This window comes from Tamandua tetradactyla, chromosome 5 (assembly GCF_023851605.1).
Source record: "Tamandua tetradactyla isolate mTamTet1 chromosome 5, mTamTet1.pri, whole genome shotgun sequence".
Taxonomy (NCBI): Eukaryota; Metazoa; Chordata; class Mammalia; order Pilosa; family Myrmecophagidae; genus Tamandua; species Tamandua tetradactyla.
Window position 1 is genome coordinate 26,989,575 of NC_135331.1, and position 19,964 is coordinate 27,009,538.

Consider the following 19,964-nt stretch of genomic DNA (forward strand, 5'->3'; position numbering starts at 1 on the left):
CAAAATTAGAGTTCCTAGAATAATGTTAAATACTTAAAATACTTTAGTTAATGCATATTTGAAACATCAATATATAGTTTTTAACAAGAATTTTCAGTTTTAAAGTTCTGAAAATATATTTCTTTTTCAAATATGAATAGGAGCTAAACTCATGGCTAGTTTCCAAATTGCTATTTGTCGACGATCTAAGTTAACAAAAGGAGATGGAGCTGTCATTCCCATTCCTTGTCACAAGATTTAATTTGCAGCATTGGTATAAATTTCAGTAGAATAATTATTTAGATTAAACCAAGGTAACAACAGAACACTTTGAGTCAGAACTACAATCCTGAATTGCATACCCCTTAGGGGACGAATCTGTTACAATTCCATAGGAACCATTAATGAGCACTGACTTGTTCTGCATTGTTCCTATTGAATACTTTCTGACTCAGGTGTATAAGAATTTTTATATAAAGGCAGCTCATTAAAAACAAGTTCAGAAATTAATTTTTTTTCTTGCTCTGCTAAAGGTATGGTAAAGAAGCAATCTTTTAAATCTATCATAATAATGGAAAACATTGTAGCCTCGAGGCTGAAACCAATAACAATACTTCTGTACTAAAGAAAAGAGCTCTAGTGACTCTGAAGTCTTCATTGAGACCCTGTAGTTTCTAACAAAGTTCTCAACACACAAATATACTCCTCCATTCGCCCGCTATGATTTCCCATTACCCTGATGCTACAAGGAAATTAAATTACTTTAAACTTTAAAAGACTTACAACAATGACCTAGGTCTGTTCCTGTGGCGAATCCTCAGCTTCCGTAGACACTCAATTTCCTTGGATACTTTACGAAACCGAGTAGTCCCTTCTTAGAGTCCCTTCGTGGTCGCCATCTGTTGGCCGCTGTTATGACCCTAAGGAATGTTAAAGTAAAACGAGAGCCACTGGGATCAGGGGGTCTGAAGCTTTAGCAGTAAAGACAACAGACAACTTTATTCTTAACTAGTTCCTGCTTATATACTGCAGGGTTTACGTGACTAAAAGCATGCATACATTTCATGATAAAACAGAGTGCCTGCTTTTCAGTATATTACTCCCTACATACAACAGATAGCTAACAAGACCTTGGGGGTTAAGGAAAAAACAAACATCCTCTCCCTCTCAGACTGCCGAGGCCACTCTGAAGCCAGTCACTCCCAATAAATTCCGCAGGTTTTCTATTAACCCTTGGCTCCTACACATTCGCAGTTCACTTTTCTCCAACTTCCTCAACCTTCGTTAACCGAGCACATACCGGGACTGGGTTGCTGGCCGCGCCGGGAGAGTGCCACAAGGGCGCAGACGGGGCCTTCGTCTCCACCGCAGGCCCGTTCCAGGCCGGGCAAAGACGCCGGGGCCTGGCCGGAAGACGGCCGGTGGGCCTCCCACCCGGCCGGGGCTCAGGGAGAACGCCAAAGCGCGGGACCGACTCGCGGGCGGCTCCAGCCACTCACCTGAGCTAACCTGAGAGCGGGAGGCCGCCATTCAGCCACCTGGAGCCGGAACGTCGTCATCAAACTGCGCGCTGCGCCTAGCCTGGCGGGAAAAGCGCCACTATCTCTTGGCGCTGCAACCTCAAACTACGCGTGCGCAAAGCCAAGACCCGCCGGGTTGGGTGGGGGCCGCCCCTGGTTGCGCGGGGCCGCCTCTGGTTGCGCGTGCGCACTGGGTCCATATGCGCTCCCTCTTCAGCCCGCGCGGGGTCTCCGGCAAGAAGTGCGCGTGCGCGTCAGCGGCGGCCGTTTCTTAGCGCGCTGGAGGAGCGCCGCCTAGTGGGGAACACTGCTCGCCGGGGTGCGACGACGAGCTCCGCGTCCCCGAGGCGTTTATTGAGCGCCTACTGTATGCCAGGCACTGTGCTGCTTGCGGACACCTCAGCAAGCGCGCCTCGGGCGGCCTAGCAGGGAAGGCCGCAATCGCCCCGGAGCGGTTCTGCGCGGCGCGCCACGGCATCCCAGCTGGGGCCGCCGTGAAGGAGGCCAGGGCGGTCGGGGCGGCGGGCCGCGGGCACCGTCGTGAGGCCGGGCCGCCAGGGGGCGCTGCGGGCGCGGGGGGCGTGCCGCGGGGTTGGCGGCGGCGGGCGCTGGGCCCGGGCCCGGGGTGCCCCCGGGCCTAGAGGCGGCCCTGCAAAAGCTGGCGCTGCGGCGGAAGAAGGTGCTGAGTGCCGAGGATATGGAGCTGTACGAGCTGGCGCAGGCGGCGGGCTGCGCCATCGACCCCGACGTGTTCAAGTGAGCCCCGGTTGGGGGGTTCGCGCGCTTTCTGGGTCCCTCGGGCGCCCCAGCTCTCCCCGGCCCCCGGCGTGCCCCCGTGGCGGGGTGTGCCCAGCGTAGACCCGGGGTCTTGCGCGAGGAGGCCCCCGTGGCCGCGCCCGGCCCGCGCGCGCAGGCCCAGCCCGGGGCGCGGAGGACTCACTGCGCTTTTGTTCTCGCCAGGATCCTGGTGGACCTGCTGAAGCTGAATGTGGCCCCCCTCGCCATCTTCCAGATGCTCAAGTCCATGTGTGCCGGGCAGAGGCTGGCGAGTGAGACCCCAGACCCCGCGGCCATGCCTCTGCCCGCATCCAGCATGCCGGAGACGCGAGGTCAGAGCCGGGCTTGGTGCGCCCCGGCCGGGAGACAGGGTCCGGAAGGGGGTTGGGGGCGGCACCGGTGGCTCGGCCAGGGGATGGCCAGGACCTCTCTGTCTTAGTGGCCCCAGAGTCCCGGCTTGGGTGCTGCGCTGCAAGTGGGGGGTGGGGGGCGGGGCACCTCCAGATCTTGGGGACACAGCGAGGCCCCACAGCAGCCCAAGGAGGCTGGGGCGCCCCGGGATTTTCGCTGCCCCAGCTTTCTCTCCATCTCCGCCTTCCGCCCCTCCGTCGAAAACACGGGAGCAGAATGACTTTGGTCCTCGAGGAGGTGCTCCTCCCTGCAATCCCCTGGCCTGGGTCCTCTACTCCTGCTGTCCCTGCACCTACAGAGCTCCCAGGGCACCGGGGCCTGAGGGGAGAGCTCTGGGCTCCAGTTTAAAGGGCTTTCCCTTTTGGGGGTGACGACTGGGGAATAAAGGTGCTGGGTCCTGCTCTGTCTCAGCCTCAACGGGCAAGTCACTTCTGCTCCCCACGGCTACTGGGGATCCCCTGAATCACAGCCGAACCTCCCAAGTGAACCAAAGGCGGTCCGGGCTGTATCCTGGCCCAGAAGCCCGGGGGGGCCACAGACATCCCGGGAAGGGGTTGACATTTGGGTGGCAGGTGAGCCGGGCCCCTGGGCGGGAGTGAGTGACCCCGGGTTTCTGCCCCTGTCCCGAGAGGCCCGGCGTCTCACTGACACGTGCCCTGTCTGCTCTCTTTGTGTTTCTCTCCGACTTCCAGAGGCCTCCTTTCTCTCGGCCAAGAACAGTAGTTCCCCGACCAGGTCCTCCTTTTTCTCTGCCCCTCGGCCCGCAGCCTCTCCGGTTCTGCTCCACGGCCCAGCTGCCACGTACTCGCCTCTCTCTCCAGGGCCCCCTGGTTCCCTCCGGTTTTCTTGCTGCCTGTTCTCTCCTTTTGCAGGTCGCGTTTATTGGTTTATCTCTGGGGGTTGGTGCTCACTTTCGTTTTCGTTGGAACCTGTTGTGGGCCCCGACTGCCCAGTGTAGACGCAGGGGATGCAATTCATGGCTCAACTTCCTTAGAGGCATCCCGCAGTGCTTTTAGAGCATGTGGTCAGGCTGGTGTCAGGGGACAGGACAACCCCTAGAGGCAAGCCCTGGTAGGTGACAGTTGGCTCTGCAGAAGTGCCCCTGCCCCAGGGAGAGGACAGCAGGCCAAGGGCTAGGGAGGAGGCAGCTGGTGTTCTGTGGCCTCCACAGGTTTAGGCCCAAGAAGCACCCCACAATGGCCTCTTCGAGGCTGTCACCCAGACAGGGTGCAGTAGAGATGTTGCTACCTTCCCAGGCCTCCATAATCATCACTCAGAGACCGTGAGGCCCTGTTCCTGCAGGGTCCTGGGCTGGGGGCACCTTGCAGGTGGGGTGAGACGGGGGTCCCCGAGCCAGGAGCTGTTCCTAAGACCCCACATTAGCCACCTTGCTATTGGGGGTACATGGTCTTTCTCTGTAGGCCCTTTGTGTCCCCAGCTGTGGAACAGGAGCCTCCTTGGATAGCTCAGACCCCGGGACAGGGTGGGCTGGGACTGGCTACAAGACAAAAAGGAGGCATCGTGGGTGAGTTTCCAGACAGAGAGGGATGGCTGTAGAAACCAATAGTGATAGAGATGGGCATATGGGGGGAGGCCAGTGCAGCCTGTCCAGTCACACAGGAGCTTCTAGAACCTCAATAGTCCTAGCCTTGCTGTAGCAACAGAAGTGAAGCAGGGTGGGAAGGCCAGCTGGCACATTGGGTTGTCACCCTGTGGCCCTTGGAGGGGCTCTCCCCAACTGGAGTGGGGCGAGCTGAGGCATTGGTGAACAGAGGCACGTGTCCAGCCTCGGGTGGGAGCCAGGCCTGGCCTACGGTAGTGAAAGGAGGGCAAAGAATTAAAAGGTATGTTGGGGGTTAAGTAGGTAGGCCTTGGTGACGGACTAGAGTTTGGGGTGTCAGCAAAGAGGAGGGACCAGGAGGGTCAGCAGGGCCAAGGGGGTACACACTGGTTTTAGGGGAGGGATGTCCTGAAGTGGGGTGAGAAGGGAGGTGGAGGCTGGTGCATCTTGGTGGAGTAGGGATGGGGCCGCCTTGGCGTGGCACAGGAGCACGGGCAGACAGAGGTGGAAGGAACAGGGAGCACCTGAGCTGAAGAGGGGTTCTGAGGGTGAGGTCAGGAGTAGATGGAGGGCTGGTCCCACAGAAACAATTTCTGCATGAGGAAGCAGGGTGCCGGGGGGTACAGGGCACAGAGGCTCCTGGGTGAGCATAATCCCAGAGAGGCCCAGTGCGGGCAGAAGGGAGTCTGAGGAAACCTGGCAGGGATCGGGGCCTATAGAGGGGTGCGCTGGAGTGGGCTGCGGCCAAGAGGCAGAGCCCATCAGGCAAGAGCCGAGATCTCAGGCCATTGTATCACAGCAGCTGTTCACCGACCTGGCTGCCCTGTAAATGGCAGATCTGGGCTGGCGAAAATGCGTGAGCTGTCAGAGGGATGTGATGGAAGCTAACAGGTTTGGCCTGGCATGAGTACTGGGGTTCGGGTCATTGGGACTAACTGGCCATAGGTTTCTCACAGAACTCAGGGTGTGTGGAGTTGCTTTGGGCCACAAACCAGGAGCTGGAGACCCGCCAAGGTTACAGGCAGCAGGGGCTGGACACTGAGCTGCAGCACAGTGGGTTTGCCTGCAGGACTGTCAGCTCGCTCATGCCTGGCAAAAACAGGGGAGATAGGAACCTAAAAGCACAGTGGGGTGATGGTTGTCATGGCAAAGGTGTCTGGGGAAAACTGAATCCAGTTGAATGTTCTCTAAGTTATTAAAGAAGCTATAAGCGCTTTTAAGAGATGGCCACCTGTGAGGTGTAAGAGGAAACTCGGGATATAGGGACCACTTTGGAGCCACGAGCCACACCTGGCTGATCTGAAGCGAGATGTGCTGTGCACGTAAGATATATGGCAGATGTCCGAGAATTGGCCCTGAGAAAACTATGTAACATGTCATACCCGTCACATCTCGAGATGATAATATATTGGGTAACTGGACAATTAAAATATACTACTTCTTTTAGTTTTACCAGTCTCTCCTCTCCCTTGAGTGTGGCTACTAGAAAACTTAAATTACAGGTGTGGCTCACACTTGTTCTGTGGGGCAGGCCGTTCTGGAACATTCCCAGCAACACCAAGGAAGAGCTGAGGTGGAGGTACAGGGAACACCCCCACACAAAAACATCGTTCCAATGTGGGGGTGGGGAAGGGGAGTCATTGCTTAAATGGGGACAGTTCCTGTTTGGGGAGAGGGAAGAGTTTTCTTGATGGTAGGCCAACCTCGTGAACGCCATTACCACCACTGAACTGTGCATTTCACAATGACTAAAATGGGGAATTTTGTGGCCAGAACACGACGTGGCATCACACAGTGTTTGTCCTCTTCCATCTGGCTTATTTGAGTCAACGCTATGTCTTCAAGGTGCATCCCTGTTCCTTCTTACGGCTGAGTAACATTCCACTGCGTGCGTACAGCAATTTGTTCATCCCCTCCCTGTCGGCAGACCTCGGCTGTGCCCACCTTCCAGGTGTTGGGAATAACGCTGCTGCAGACATTGGTGCAGAGGACCTGTTCGAGCCGCTGCTCCATTCCTTTGGGTGCACACTGAGAAGTAGGACTGCTGGGTCCTATGGTCCTAAAGTCGAAATTGTAAGCCTGACTTTCCGACAAGCCAGCCCGTGTTTAACACCAGTCAGTCGCGGCTGTCTTTGACGCAAGTAAGGAGGTGGTGAGGACCCTGGCCTGTGAGCCACAGTCACCCCAGTTTAATGCCTCGTTCGGCTCCCAGGCCCTGGGAAGGGAGTGGCCGAGGTGGGCTTAGTGCTGCAGGGCCCTACCCTGACCTCTGCGTCCTTCTTGCTCGTCCCAGCCTCAGGGAGGGTGCAAGCCTGCGATGGGGGTGCTGGTGGCAAGCCCACAGGAGACGGGGTCCTTGCCCCCCCAGCAGCTGGTAAGGATCAGAATGCTGGCGCTTTGTTCCCCACACTTCGGGAACGTTCTCTGCTTTGTCTCTGTTCGCCATGGTCAGCTGGCTTAGCCCACCTTCACCCCCCACAGGTCCTGTCTGCTCTCCCGCCTCGGCTCTGGATAGCCGTCACTGTTTCTTAGTTGAATCAAATGAATACTTCAGTATGAAGCCCAGAGAAGCGAGGCATGGGAAAATCAAGACAGGAAGGTGGGGAGGAGCTGTCAGGTCTCACGGTAGACCTCTGTAGCCCTCTCACCCCACCAGGTAGCAAGGAGCCTCTAGTTCCCCCAAGAATGACTTCCCAGAAATTCTCCTCAGGGCTGTCACAGCCCTGCACGAATCCTGTGAAGAACTTAGCTGTATTAGAGGCTGTGGCGAGCGAGTTTCAAATCCTGAAGGAACCAGAGTCTGCAGTGCCTCAAAGCTAGTGCCGCCTCTTGCTCAAGACAGTAACAAATTGTGAAATGGAAATGGCTTATCAGACCTATAGGACACTTAGTTGCATCCTCCTGCCCAGGTAGGCACAAGTTGCCCGGGCAGGCTATTTGACTAAACTTGAGATAGAGGCCTGTGGAGGGATGAGGATTACCGGGGTAGGGGACACGCTCTGGTTAAAGCTGAGTGGAGGAGATCCCTAAGGAGGTCACTCTGGGGGAGCGGAGGGGACTTGTGACCAAGCAGGCATTCCTGCTACTGGGCAGATTTTGTTCCCCTCTCAGTCTGGCGGATGTGGTTGACACCGGGGAAGCCACAGTGGCCCAAGGAAGATGACAGGTCTTCTGGCTGTTCACAGCAGCCCAAAGGGCGTGGCAAAGAGGAGGAGAGTTAAAGTAAGCAAGTCACGACTCAGGTATAGCTGAGCCAGTGATATTTATCTGAGTTGTGACCACCTAGTATTCAGAGGGAAAATGCCAGGTGTTCAAGCCTCTCTAGGAACTGATCACGGAACCCTGTAGAGCTGGTGTGCATTTGCAAATATTCTGAGGCCCAAATGTGATTTCTTACTTGCATAAGAACTAGAGCCACTGATTTTCCTAGACACTTTATAAAGTGCCTAGAGTGTGGAGCCAAAGATGTCTTCCTGTGAAATGGGCTTTAATTTGGGCATTGCTCCAAATTAGAGAGCGTGCCTATGAGCAGAGTGCAGCCCATAAAACTTGTGGAGCCCCAGGCAGAGCTGAACAACCCACACTACGCCTATGTAGTCTTGATAGTAGAGCATGGAGGACAGAAATAACTGAAAACTATTTGAATTTTGAAATTAATTTTAAGAGAATTGGGTAGTCATAATGTTCAAACTTAAAATAATTATAGGGTTGTTGATTTCTAATTATTAACAGAATGGAACTTAGGAGAGATCACTGATCACAGAATATCCTAACAGACTCTTCATGTGACAAAAGATGGCCAAGAGTACCTGAAGAGTTTGATAGGAAAAAGTGTGTGCAAAAGAGCTTCCGAAACCAGAACCAAAAATCTGACTTAAATTGGCGATAACCATTGTACTTCCTCCTTCATCATGAGTGTATCCAGTGCAGCTCAGTCAGCTAATTCAGGTGGACTGTTCCCAAGGAGGTACGAGCACCAGGGGAGGTGGGGAGGTGGGTGGCTGAGTGCCAGAGGGTCCCGTGCAGCCCCTCCGGTGGACCCTTCCTCTTTTGGTACAGTAATGACAGGCAGGTGAAGTCTTTCTAGGGCAAGAGTAAATGAGTTGAACTGTTAGCTGAATTGGCCCATGGCTTTTGCTCCTTCAAATTTTTCTCTGCTTGCACTGCTGTCCTTTCCAAGGGCTTCTGCTGGATGACTGACTTGAGGCAGCCCTGAGCTGCAAGACTCCACGCAGATGTAGGGTCCCTGGCTGAAAATGTACTGGACAGGAATGCACTCTAAACGTTGCTCAGGGAGTGCAGGTGGCGCAGGCATGCTGACCGGGGTATGCCGGGCTCCTAATGATGTATTGTTTCCCCAGGGAGAAATAAGGGCAGCGCTGCTGTCGGCGGAGCCCCAGTTCTGGCAGAGCGGAGCAGCCGGGAAGGATCAAGCCAGAGGAGGCCCCGCCAGCCCAGTGCCACCCGGCTGCCCAAGGGTGGAGGGCCTGGGAAAAGCCCCACTCGGGGCAGCACCTAGAACAGGGTACATCATCCAGGGGCTGCCCTCACACTGACTCCTGGGCCCCACCATCCACATATGAGAGGGGATATGTCATCTTCCGGGGGAAATAAACCTTTTTGAAAAACTGATGGTCCAGTTCAAGATGTTTTCTTTCACCTTCTGAATAAAGTTCATCTTATTGCAAATAGGTATTTATAATGAGGCCAAAAAATTTAGAATTGGGGTGCTGTGTGCTGGTCCTGGGTGCACTCACCTTTTGCTTAAGTTGAAAGGTGCAGCGACTCCCAGCGAGGGCTGAGGTACAGTGGTGGTATCAGCTTCACCGTGGAGGGGAGAAAGCAGTTTTTCAAACAGTCCTGGGACAATCAGGTCAAAAGAGGAACTGCTTCTGTTGTAACCCAGAGATTCTAATCTGTGGGTCATTCATGCCATGGAAAATTCACTAAAACCTGTAGTTTTTCCCCAGGAAAAATCTGACCCACCGTTTTGGGAATTTTGTGGCTACGCCCGGCTTCAGGACTGCTGTGACACCGGAAAGCCCTCACATAATTCCCACATAATTACCTGCAGTTAGGCCAGACTCCTCCACGGTTCATCCCGCTCAGACTAGCCATGAGCTCAAGGGTCTCCAGGGCCACCCTCACCTCATCAACTGGCTACGAGTTCAGGAGTTCCCAGCACCCCAGCAGGTGCAGTAAGCCAGAACCACATGCACAACCCAGGAAAGCATAGCTACAGTTACAGCTTTTGCAGCCAAAAGGGATGCAAATGAGAAGCCAAGAGCAGAGACTCGTAAGGGCAATGTGGGGGGCAGGGGAGCAGGTCTCAAAGGCCAAGTTCCCATGCCCTCTGCACATGGGGCTACAACACGCCCCCTTCTTGCCCAGATGTGTCGATCATGGCAGCTCTCTGGGCCTCAGGTGTCTGGTTGTTACTGGGGTCTCATTATATGATTGTTGACATCAATGCCCACATGCCCTGCTCCTCTCCTTAGAGAGATCCCATTGATGCGATTTGGTTCCAACCCCCCCCCCCCAAATCCACTCTGGCGTACCTAGACAAGACCCTGCTATCATAGGAAATTTCAAAGATTTAGAGGATGTCTCCCAAGAGCCTGGCCAAAGGCAGCCAAGTTCTTTATTCTGCCACAGTCCCCACACACACACCTAGGCCTACCCATAGACCTCCAGTTTGAATGGCCCAGTTCTAAGCTTTTGTGATACCTTCATAAGCATGTCCCATCGTGGAGGCCAAAAATGGCTAATCTGATTGAGAAACCTAACAGTTTTCCTAGAATTTAGTAAATCCATTTTGAAACCTTAGATGTGAAATGCTGAGCTATTTCTCCTGGATCTTGTCATGTGACGTGGCTTCTTCAAATGGGGTGGTGGTGTTGGCAGTATCCCACACCCACCCGGAGGGCAGAGCCCTGGAACCCAAGCAGCCTTCCCTCCACTTGGCATGGGTATGGAGACCTTGTCCATGCCCCTGTGGGAGAGAAGGCAGGTATGTCCCAGTGCAGCATCAAGACAGACAGGTAGAATAGAGCAACTTTAATTGTAAACAGCTTTTGAAAGCAGCCGTGACAGGAGTGGCTGGAAAGGTGTGGGATGAAGGGGATGGAAGAAAAGGATGCCTCCGGCTCACTTAGTACTCCTCCCCTTCTTCAGCCTCGGCCTCCACGGAATCCACGCCTACCTCCTCATAATCCTTCTCCAGGGCAGCCAGATCCTCCCGGGCCTCCGAGAACTCCCCCTCCTCCATGCCTTCCCCCACGTACCAGTGCACGAAGGCACGCTTGGCGTACATGAGGTCGAACTTGTGGTCGAGGCGCGCCCAGGCCTCGGCGATGGCCGTGGTGTTGCTCAGCATGCACACGGCCCGCTGCACCTTGGCCAAGTCCCCCCCGGGGACCACGGTGGGGGGCTGGTAGTTAATGCCCACCTGTGGGAGAAGGGGAGACGACAGGGAAGTCAAATCGGCTCTTGGAAGTGGCAGCTGCTTTTACTCACACAGAAGACAGGCTGAAAGTGCCGTGTGGCCACCAGGGAGAAACTCGGTTCGCCCACACACCTTCACTGTTCCCTTCTTTGGGCCAGGCAGGCTGCCAGAGCTGGGCAATGGTCTCCAAAGACAAGGAAATAGCCAGGAAAGAGAAGCCGGATTCAGCCACCCTGGCTCGCTTCCAAGCTGCCTGAAGACTCTGGGTCCCAAGTAACTGACATGTCATACGAGTTCAAGGGAAGGGACTGTCTGCCCTCTGGAATGGACTGCTTTGTGTTTCTTAGAGATTATTTCCCCCCATGCTTCTACAAGATGATGATGAATTTTGTAGCTGGAACTGTTTAGCTGAGACAGATTCAGAGAACACAACTGGGATAAGGGAAGCTCATCCCAACCCCACCCCCACCCCCTTGTCCCCACAGGCAGGGGCTTATGCAAGAGTAACAGACAACCAAGGAGATACAAGTTAGGAATCATTCTCATGACCAGAGCACAAACGAAGGGTCTGAACCTGACCAAGTGGTGTGAATAGCCTGGCACAAGGAATCAGAGGGCCAAGAAAAGGAGAATGGACTGGGTTTAGGAATCAAGGGCTCCCAGAGCTGGAAGCCACAGGAAGGATGCATCATGCATCCTTTCATGAAGGTTCAGAAAAATGCTGTGTCTGAAACAGACACAGGCCAGGATGAGGAGCTAACCAAGGAGAAATAGAGATGTTCCGTTTTCTTCACGAGACGATTGTGATAGTTTTTATGTGATCTAAAATTATACAGGATGTTTTCTAACAATGGAACGAAAGTAAGATTTGGTGAGAGCAGTTTGTGGAACATCCCAATTTCAAATATATCCACTATCCACACAAATCACAAAACCATCCTGAAAATTCCCACATGGTTATGTTCAATCTACATTTCCTATACCAATTTTACCCAAAAAAGAATAAAAATCCCTTCAGAGAGAGGCCAGAAGTCAGCAGGAACCTAGAAGAGAAAAGAGAGGACACCGCCATGTAATGAAAAAACCAAGGCACTCTGAGGCCTGTCAGCTTGCCAGAACACTACCATCCACCAGAGGAAGCAAGACTTTTGGTCTCTGACACCCTGAGACGGTCAGTGTATATAACTTTCAGCAACTGTGAGCATGTGGAGACTATCTGCCTTTTGGTACAAGCTGCCTGCAGAAATTTTAGTCAATACCCCAGACAATGCCAGCTTCTGTATACCTAAAGGAAACTGCCTGGGCTCAGGAGCCTTGAATGTCAGCATCTGCAAGAATGGTTGTGCTGGTTTGAAGTTATTATGTACCCCAGGAAAGCCATGACCTTTAATCTTCATTCACTATTGCTGGGTAGAATCATTTTTATTGTTTCCACAGAGATATGACTCACCCAATTGTGGGTGGCAACTTTTAATTAGATGGTTTCCATGGAGACATATCTCCACCCCTTCAAGGTGGGGTTGCTTACAGGAGCCCTTTAAAAGGGAACCATTTTGGAAAAAGCTTTAGAGCCACCAGAACAGAGTCCCAAGGAAGCCATTAAAGAATCTTGGGGAGTAAGTTACGTTGCCATGTGCCTTTCCAGCTGAGAAAGAAACCCTGAATTTGATTAGTCTTGAACCAAGCTATCTTTCCCTGGATGCCTTAATTTGGACATTGTTTATAGACTTGCCTTAATTTGGACATTTCCATGGCCTTAGAACTATAAAATTTCAAATTAATAAATTCCTCTGTCTGAAAGCCATACCACTTTTGGTATATCACATCCTGACAGCTTGCAAGCTAGAACAGATGTTGGAACCAGAGAAATGGGGTGCTGCTATGTTTGCAAATAGTAAAAAAGGTTGGAACAGATTTTAAATGGATAAGGGGAAGATTCGGGGTGAACTGTGATTCACTTGATAGAGAAGGCCTAGAATACTCTGAACGGACTGTTGGTAGAAATGTGGACTCTAAAGATACCTCTGATGTGGCTTTATACAGAAATGATGAATGTATCATTATAAACCGGAAGAAAGGCATTCTTTGTAGATGGAAGGCAGAACTTGAGAGTGATAAACTTGGATGTTTAGCAGAAGAAATTCCCAAACTAAATGTGGAAAATGCAGTCTGGCTTCTCCTTGCAGCTTATAGTTAAATGTGAGAGAAAAAGAGATAAGTTGAGAACTGAAATCTTGGGTACAAAGAACACAGAAATTGGTGTTTTGGAAAAGTGTGGGCCTCCAGAAAGAGAGACCCCAGAGAATAGTGTCCCACGTGAGAATTTAATGAAACAGGGAACCAGTCAGACATTTCAGAAAAAGCCAGGATTAGGGATGGAGTTATCCAGGAAGGATTTGTGGAAAGTCTTTTTGTGTAATGAGCATGATCCCAGCATATTTCACAGGAAATCAACAAGAGTGCTGCGGGATCTGTATAAATGGAACGACTGCCACTCTGGACTAAAAGGGAGAGAAAAACGACAAAATGAAGGAAAATAACTTCAGAGGCAGAACAACGGAAACTAAGGTCTGAAGTCAAGAATCCTTGGGCCAGGGGTATAGACCCAACCCATACACTTGGAGAGGGGAGACCAAAAGAAATATCAATGTGTTGATTCAGCAGTCATATTACTTATTTCAATCCTATCTTCTCTATTATACCCTCCTCTTCTTTTCTTTAATGAGAAGAATAATACACAAGCAAAAAATCAATAAATTTCAAAGTACATTGCAAAAAAAATTCTTTTCAGAATACTTCCTATTTTCTGCAATTAAATGCTCACCACAGACATATATACACTGTGATGATTCAGGAAGGAAACTCAGAATACAAACTTGGATAAGTGATCACTTCTGGCTCACTCATGTATGACCAGGAACCTGAGAGGATGGGGCAGACTTCTCCCCAAGGCCTTGGCCTTGGGGGCCGGCATGATTATGCAGGTGTCCCGCGCCCTCCCAAGCACAGCAAGGCTCCTCCACACTCCTACCTTGAACCCGGTCGGGCACCAATCCACAAACTGGATGGTGCGCTTAGTCTTGATGGTGGCGATGGCTGCGTTGACGTCCTTCGGGACCACATCCCCCCGGTACAGCATGCAGCAGGCCATGTACTTCCCGTGGCGAGGGTCGCACTTGACCATCTGATTGGCCGGCTCGAAGCAGGCGTTGGTGATCTCGGCCACGGACAGCTGCTCGTGGTAGGCCTTCTCGGCGGAAATGACCGGCGCGTAGGTGGCCAGGGGAAAGTGGATGCGGGGGTATGGGACCAGGTTGGTCTGGAACTCCGTCAGGTCCACATTGAGGGCCCCGTCGAAGCGCAGGGAGGCAGTGATGGAGGACACGATCTGCCCGATCAGACGGTTGAGGTTGGTGTAGGTGGGCCGCTCGATGTCGAGGTTGCGCCGGCAGATGTCATAGATGGCCTCATTGTCCACCATGAAGGCACAGTCGGAATGCTCCAGGGTCGTGTGGGTGGTCAGGATGGAGTTGTAGGGCTCCACCACAGCTGTGGAGACCTGGGGCGCCGGGTAGATGGCAAATTCTAGCTTGGACTTCTTGCCGTAGTCCACCGAGAGCCGCTCCATGAGCAGGGACGCAAAGCCGGAGCCGGTGCCGCCCCCGAAGCTGTGGAAGATGAGGAAGCCCTGCAGTCCCGTACACAGATCTGCCTGCAGAGACAGAAGCGCGTGAGTCGCTGCCCACAGGAGCCACAACCCTGTCTGATAGTGAGCCAGGGCCTGTCCTGCTCTGCTCGGCACATACATGCAGGTCCGGGCCTCCCACGGCGAGCGTGCAGCACACTCAGCACCAAACAGGAGGGATATGAGAGGTACATGGATATGTTTCAACACACACCTCGGCAACCCACCTGAACTCATGATTCTGGCCCAGGTTTTGCCCTAATGCCCTCCTGATGGCAAATGAAGGCCCACCGCCCGTCCACTACCATTTCTGCACAACGCCCTCTCGGCACTTCTCACCAGTTTGCGGATCCGGTCCAGGACCAGGTCGACGATCTCCTTGCCGATGGTGTAATGGCCTCTGGCATAGTTATTGGCGGCATCTTCCTTCCCGGTGATCAGTTGCTCCGGGTGGAAGAGCTGCCTATAGGTCCCCGTGCGCACTTCGTCTGCAGACACAGAGTAGCCCGTGAGCCCTGCAGGCTTGCCACACGCACCAGGACCCACACACTGGGGTGCCACTCAGCTCTACAAAGCCGATCCGGTCCTTGTAGGATCAGAATGTAAAGACCTCATAGAAAACATGGGAGTCAAATACATGAACCACGATGCCGTTTAAGGCTTTGGGAAGGAAAAGTCAACTTGCAGGAAAATGCCAGCAGAACCAGTCCCCAAGGAAGGGAGAGCAAGCCCGCACGTGCACACACAGGTCATTCTACACTTTCTTTCATACTCAGAGCTACATCAAAGGGCCTGAAAAAAGAAACCCTAAGCACCAGACAATCACCCATGACTCTGCCGGGCAGTCCCCTCAGCACTGTGTGTGGCCTGGGACTTACGGGCCATAAAGTGATATCCTGTCCCTCCTGGGCAGCCACTGAAAAGTGCTCTCAGCAGCTCTGTTGGAAACAGGGAGCCCTTAAAAGGGAACCATTTTGGAAAAAGCTTTAGAGCCACCAGAACAGAGTCCCAAGGAAGCCATTAAAGAATCTTGGGGAGTAAGTTAGCAAACATTGCCATGTGCCTTTCCAGCTGAGAAAGAAACCTTGAATTTGATCAGTCTTGAACCAAGCTATCTTTCCCTGGATGCCTTAATTTGGCACCTAATCTGGAAGAATCAAAGGGACGCGCTACACCTACCTTGTTTTCGTGACGCAGGTCAGAACAGTTGCTCGAGACTGTGCACAGCATGAAGGATAGGGGTAGCCACCACTGCCTCCGATGGGCGCCATGAACAGAGCCCAAGTGGATCCTTTGCCAGCCCACCCTACTGCTGCCAGAGCAGCCCGCCCTCAGTGGGTCAGGTTTCCTAAATTAGGAGACTGCTTCCCACAGGCTCCTCAACCACTAACGTTTGCGTTTCTCACCTAAAATCACTAGGCTTCTAAGTCCTGCCCTGTCTGCAGAGCGGTTCAGGGGGGCATGCGTGAGGCCCTGTTAGGGGTCTTCCCCCATCCCAGGAAGGCACTGCCAGGGCCCGAACACCTACCCACCACAGTGGGCTCCAGGTCCACGAAGACTGCCCTTGGTACGTGCTTGCCTGCTCCGGTCTCACTGAAGAACGTGTTGAAGGAGTCGTCCCCTCCACCGATGGTCTTGTCGCTTGGCATCTGGCCGTCGGGCTGGATCCCATGTTCAAGGCAGTACAGCTCCCAGCAGGCATTGCCAATCTGGACGCCTGCCTGCCCGACGTGGATGGAGATGCACTCGCGCTAGGGGCACAACAGAGAGGGAAGGCTGTTCATCACCAGGCACTTCCAGACTTTAAGTTAACATTCTGTAATGCTTCAGCATGTCTAGACTTTTCTCACACTTATTTCCAGTGAGTTCATGTGACTATCCCGTGAAGAGACCTGATCTAGTCCAAACTAGCTAAGTGCCAGAATTATTCCCAGAATCTAGATGTTTGCCACCACACAAGAATTGGATTATTTTAAAACTTGGAAGGCAAGGAATGTGAACAATTATGTCCACATTATGCCTGCTGTCACATCAATTCTTGAAAGACACAAACATTTTTGTTGTGTCCTGATGAAAAAATCAGGGAATAGGATGGGGAAAGAAAAAGTGGACTAAGCATAGTTCCCCGGGTTCATGTCCAGCTGATCGCTGTGTGGGTCCTTTGCCTGCCCTCTAGGTCCACTTCCCATTTTCCTACACCTGGCGGGCCAACCTAGGTCCACCACCCCAAAGGCTTCCCTGTCCTCTGGGTTCTGACAGGGCTGGCCAATGGCAGCCCCAGCAGGAGAACATGCTCCGCGTGCTTGGCCCTGCCTCCCTTCGTGCTGGGAGCTGGCCGAGTCCCTTTAACAAGACCACAGCCTCTTCCTCCAACTACCCACAAACCCAGCCTTGACTGTTCCTTCCCCTGACCCGTCAGCCTGCACACATGGAGGGCTCCCAGACATCACAAGGACTGGGATACTGTCCTGTCCTTTGCAGATACCTGCCCAAAGCTTTATAAATCATGTTTTCAGAGTCTTAAAGTACCTATTTTGAATGTACCATCTCTTCCGTGCCACATGTCTAACTACTCATTTGTTTGACTTTAGACAAGTCTTCCTCAGAAATACATAGGAAAGAGCAAATAAAATTTGAGATCCTGTACCCACTCTAACATTCTTTTGTATGATCCCAAGAATGTGGTGACCTGGCTCCTCTGATATAAGCAGCACCTGTTGGCAAGGGCATGCGAGATTAGTAAGTGCCATGGTCCCCTCACATCTTCCAAAAGGGACCCATTCTATTCCAGCCCAAACTTCTCCAATCCTGAGGAGGGGGAATTCGTCAAAGCTCCTTGAAAAATCCTTTGGAACTCATTCAACCACACTATTTTCAAATCCATATTACTTGTTTTGCTTTAATTAAATACACTATTTCACAGGATGCCTGATTTGGCATTCTACTCACCTGTACAACCATTAACTAGCTCTGTAACCTGGGGGATTCGAGCCCAATTTCTTCATTTGCAAAACAGAGGTGGGAAACTGAGTGGTCTGTAAAGCCACTTCTACCCCCCCACCCCACCCCACCCCCGATGATCAATGAAACAATCCAAGTCATCAATCAGGACTATCACTATCTTGCAACAGAAAGCCACTATAAATTCATCCTTGCCAAACTCCCTTGGATTCTAACCTTTTACCTCTTTTCTCAAAAGAAAATTATTTGCAACTTCCTCTATTCTTTTCAAGGTTCGGACCAATTCCTCTCTTTCTATTCCTGGCAGATTTTACCTTTTACCCCACTTACCCAAAAGCTACAACTTGGTGCCACCCAATGTGCAAACAGACCTCCATGCTCTTCTTCCTTTCCCTGACAGTAAAGCTGTGCCTCTTCCTTTCCACCACTCATTCTTTTTTGTTTGTTTTTAACATTTTTATTGTGAAATATAACATATACAAAAAGTAAAAAAGGAAAAGAAATAAAAAGCAATAATTTTCAAAGTACACTTCAAGAATCAGCTACTGAACAGATGTCACAGTTTGGCATGGGCTAACATTCCACCACAGTTTCTAGTTTTCGCTTCTAGTGGCTCCAAAACACTGGAGGCCAAAAGAAATATCAACATAATGATTCAGCAGTCATGGTCATTTGTTAAATCCTATCCTCTCTGTTACAATTCCTCCTTCTCCTTTGATCTTTTCCCAAATCCTTAAGGGTATTTAGGCTATGCCCATTCTAACCTTTTCGGGTTGGAAAGGACTGTCGATAATATGGGATAGGGGGATGGAACTGGTTGATGCTCTTGGAGAGGCTGGCCCTCTGGGTTTCAGGACTTATCTGGCCTAGGAATCCAATGGAGGTTTTAGGTTTTAGGAAAGTAAACTTAGTGCATGAAACTTTTACAGAGTCTCAGTTAGAGCCCTAGGTGTTTTTAGGATTAACAGGAGTGCTGTTGGTTCCACCATTCTTTCTACCTACTCCCTTTCCAGCAACAGTCCTCAAAGAATTCAGCAGCATTTTTAATCCCCTGAGGCGCAGAAGACCTTTATAGGGGCACATGGGGAGAAAACCAATTTCACACTACCATTACAACATCTAGAGCCCTTTGCACTGTTGGCATTTGCACTGGCTGTGCAAAAGCAAAGGTGGGCAAAACTGCTGGCGTCTCAGCACACATCAAGTCCATGGCCCCAAATTGCACATGACCTCTGGATTCTTCAATCCTATTTACTCAGTCTTGTTTTAGTTAGTTTCATTTCAGACTGTCTTTGATGGGGCAATAAAAATTACTAAGTTTATTAAATCTCTACCCTTGAGTTTTGTGACAAAAGCTGCAGTTCTGTCGTCTCCAGGAAAAGACCCAGCACATGTTTGAGTGACGAGCTGAATTAGGAACCTTTTTTTTTCTTTTTCACGGTACGCCAAAGAATGACCGACAAACTGTTGGATATATCCTAATTTTGGATGTCCCATTTTCAGATATGTGTCATCTTTAAGCACAGTCGTGATCACTGTTTTTTAACCCCACAGCTTTAATTTCCAGTATGACTTACAGCAATGCAGATATTTGTAAGAACTTTCTGCTTGATATTTTGAGAACATTCGCAGTTTTGACAGCTGACTGAATGATATCTAAGTTAGTGTTGAATACTTAGAATTTAAGAACTTTGCTTTCTGAATATGTAAATTTCTTTCCCTTGTAGCCTCAATTTTGAATTGATTTATGAAACCTACTACGGAAACACATTTTACAATGACTACATGGATACTTTATTTAAATATGCCTTATAATTAACCTGAGATATCCATTTATGGTGGTCCTGAAAAAAAAATTCCTTATGGGTCAGTCTCAAATATATGTATCTTCATGTCTTCAGGAGAAAGTTTTACACAATTTAAGGATAAGCCAAAGAAAATTAAGACGACCAAATTTAAAGTAATAAAGCCTATTTTTTTCTTCTTTTAAGTTTTAAAACCTTATCTGCTTCTCCGTGTCCCACCCAATAAAAAAGCAAGTTGCATTAGTGAAGAGTGCTTTGAAAATTTTTTAAAAAGTTTCCAATTCGACTAACATGGAGCCGGGAACCCACACGGACAGTGGGGTCTCCAGTCATTTCTCATGGTGGGGGTGTATGGGGGGGGTGCCCGAGGCCCGCCCTGCCCCCACCCCATGACCACCCACACCTGGGGGCCCACGTGTGTCACCCCGGTTACAAATCCTTCCCCAACAGCTCGGTTCCCGCCCCAGCTCTTCAGGGCACAGATTCCCCGGACTTCTCCGGAGTCACTACCGCCCTCGAGCTCGCGGACCCCGCGCCCATCCACGTGCGTCCACCCAGCTTCCGGACGCCCGCAACCCCGCCCCGCGGCCTCCTCCAGCCCCGCTCCCAACGGGCCCGCCCAGGTCACCCCGGCCCTCCACCGCCCCTTGGGCCCAGCCTCCGCCACACATGCCGCCTCCGGGGGGCCTCACCATAGTAAGCTGCTCCGCCGCCGCTGCTCACCCGCCGCCGCCGCTCTTCTCCCTCAACGGTTGCAGCCGCGCGCCCAACTCCTAACGCACACTGCGCGCGCGCCGCCTTTTGGCCCTCTGCCAACCGT

The 19,964-nt window shown here is 51.6% G+C and overlaps 2 protein-coding genes across 3 annotated transcripts; one reads left to right on the top strand and one right to left on the bottom strand.

Moving 5' to 3' along the window:
• The first annotated feature begins 1,699 nt into the window (after positions 1–1,699).
• LOC143682999 (mitotic-spindle organizing protein 2-like) lies at positions 1,700–8,880 on the top strand. The gene is made up of 6 exons (XM_077159332.1): positions 1,700–1,740; positions 1,798–1,953; positions 2,058–2,255; positions 2,460–2,608; positions 3,380–3,559; positions 8,610–8,880. Exons 1-6 carry the CDS (start codon positions 1,700–1,702, stop codon positions 8,765–8,767), a joined length of 882 nt encoding a protein of 293 aa, XP_077015447.1. The 3' UTR covers positions 8,768–8,880.
• Positions 8,881–10,290: 1,410 nt separating this feature from the next.
• LOC143683870 (tubulin alpha-3 chain) lies at positions 10,291–19,961 on the bottom strand. Of its 2 annotated transcripts, none has more exons than XM_077160305.1 (5): positions 19,837–19,961; positions 15,907–16,129; positions 14,718–14,866; positions 13,725–14,405; positions 10,291–10,696 (listed from the first exon to the last, which is right to left on the bottom strand). In XM_077160305.1, exons 1-5 carry the CDS (start codon positions 19,837–19,839, stop codon positions 10,400–10,402), a joined length of 1,353 nt encoding a protein of 450 aa, XP_077016420.1. In that variant the 5' UTR covers positions 19,840–19,961; the 3' UTR covers positions 10,291–10,399. The 2 variants fall into 2 exon arrangements, with proteins under 2 accessions (XP_077016420.1, XP_077016419.1); XM_077160304.1 differs by lacking the exon at positions 19,837–19,961 and adding an exon at positions 17,030–17,143.
• Between the last annotated feature and the right edge of the window lie 3 nt (positions 19,962–19,964).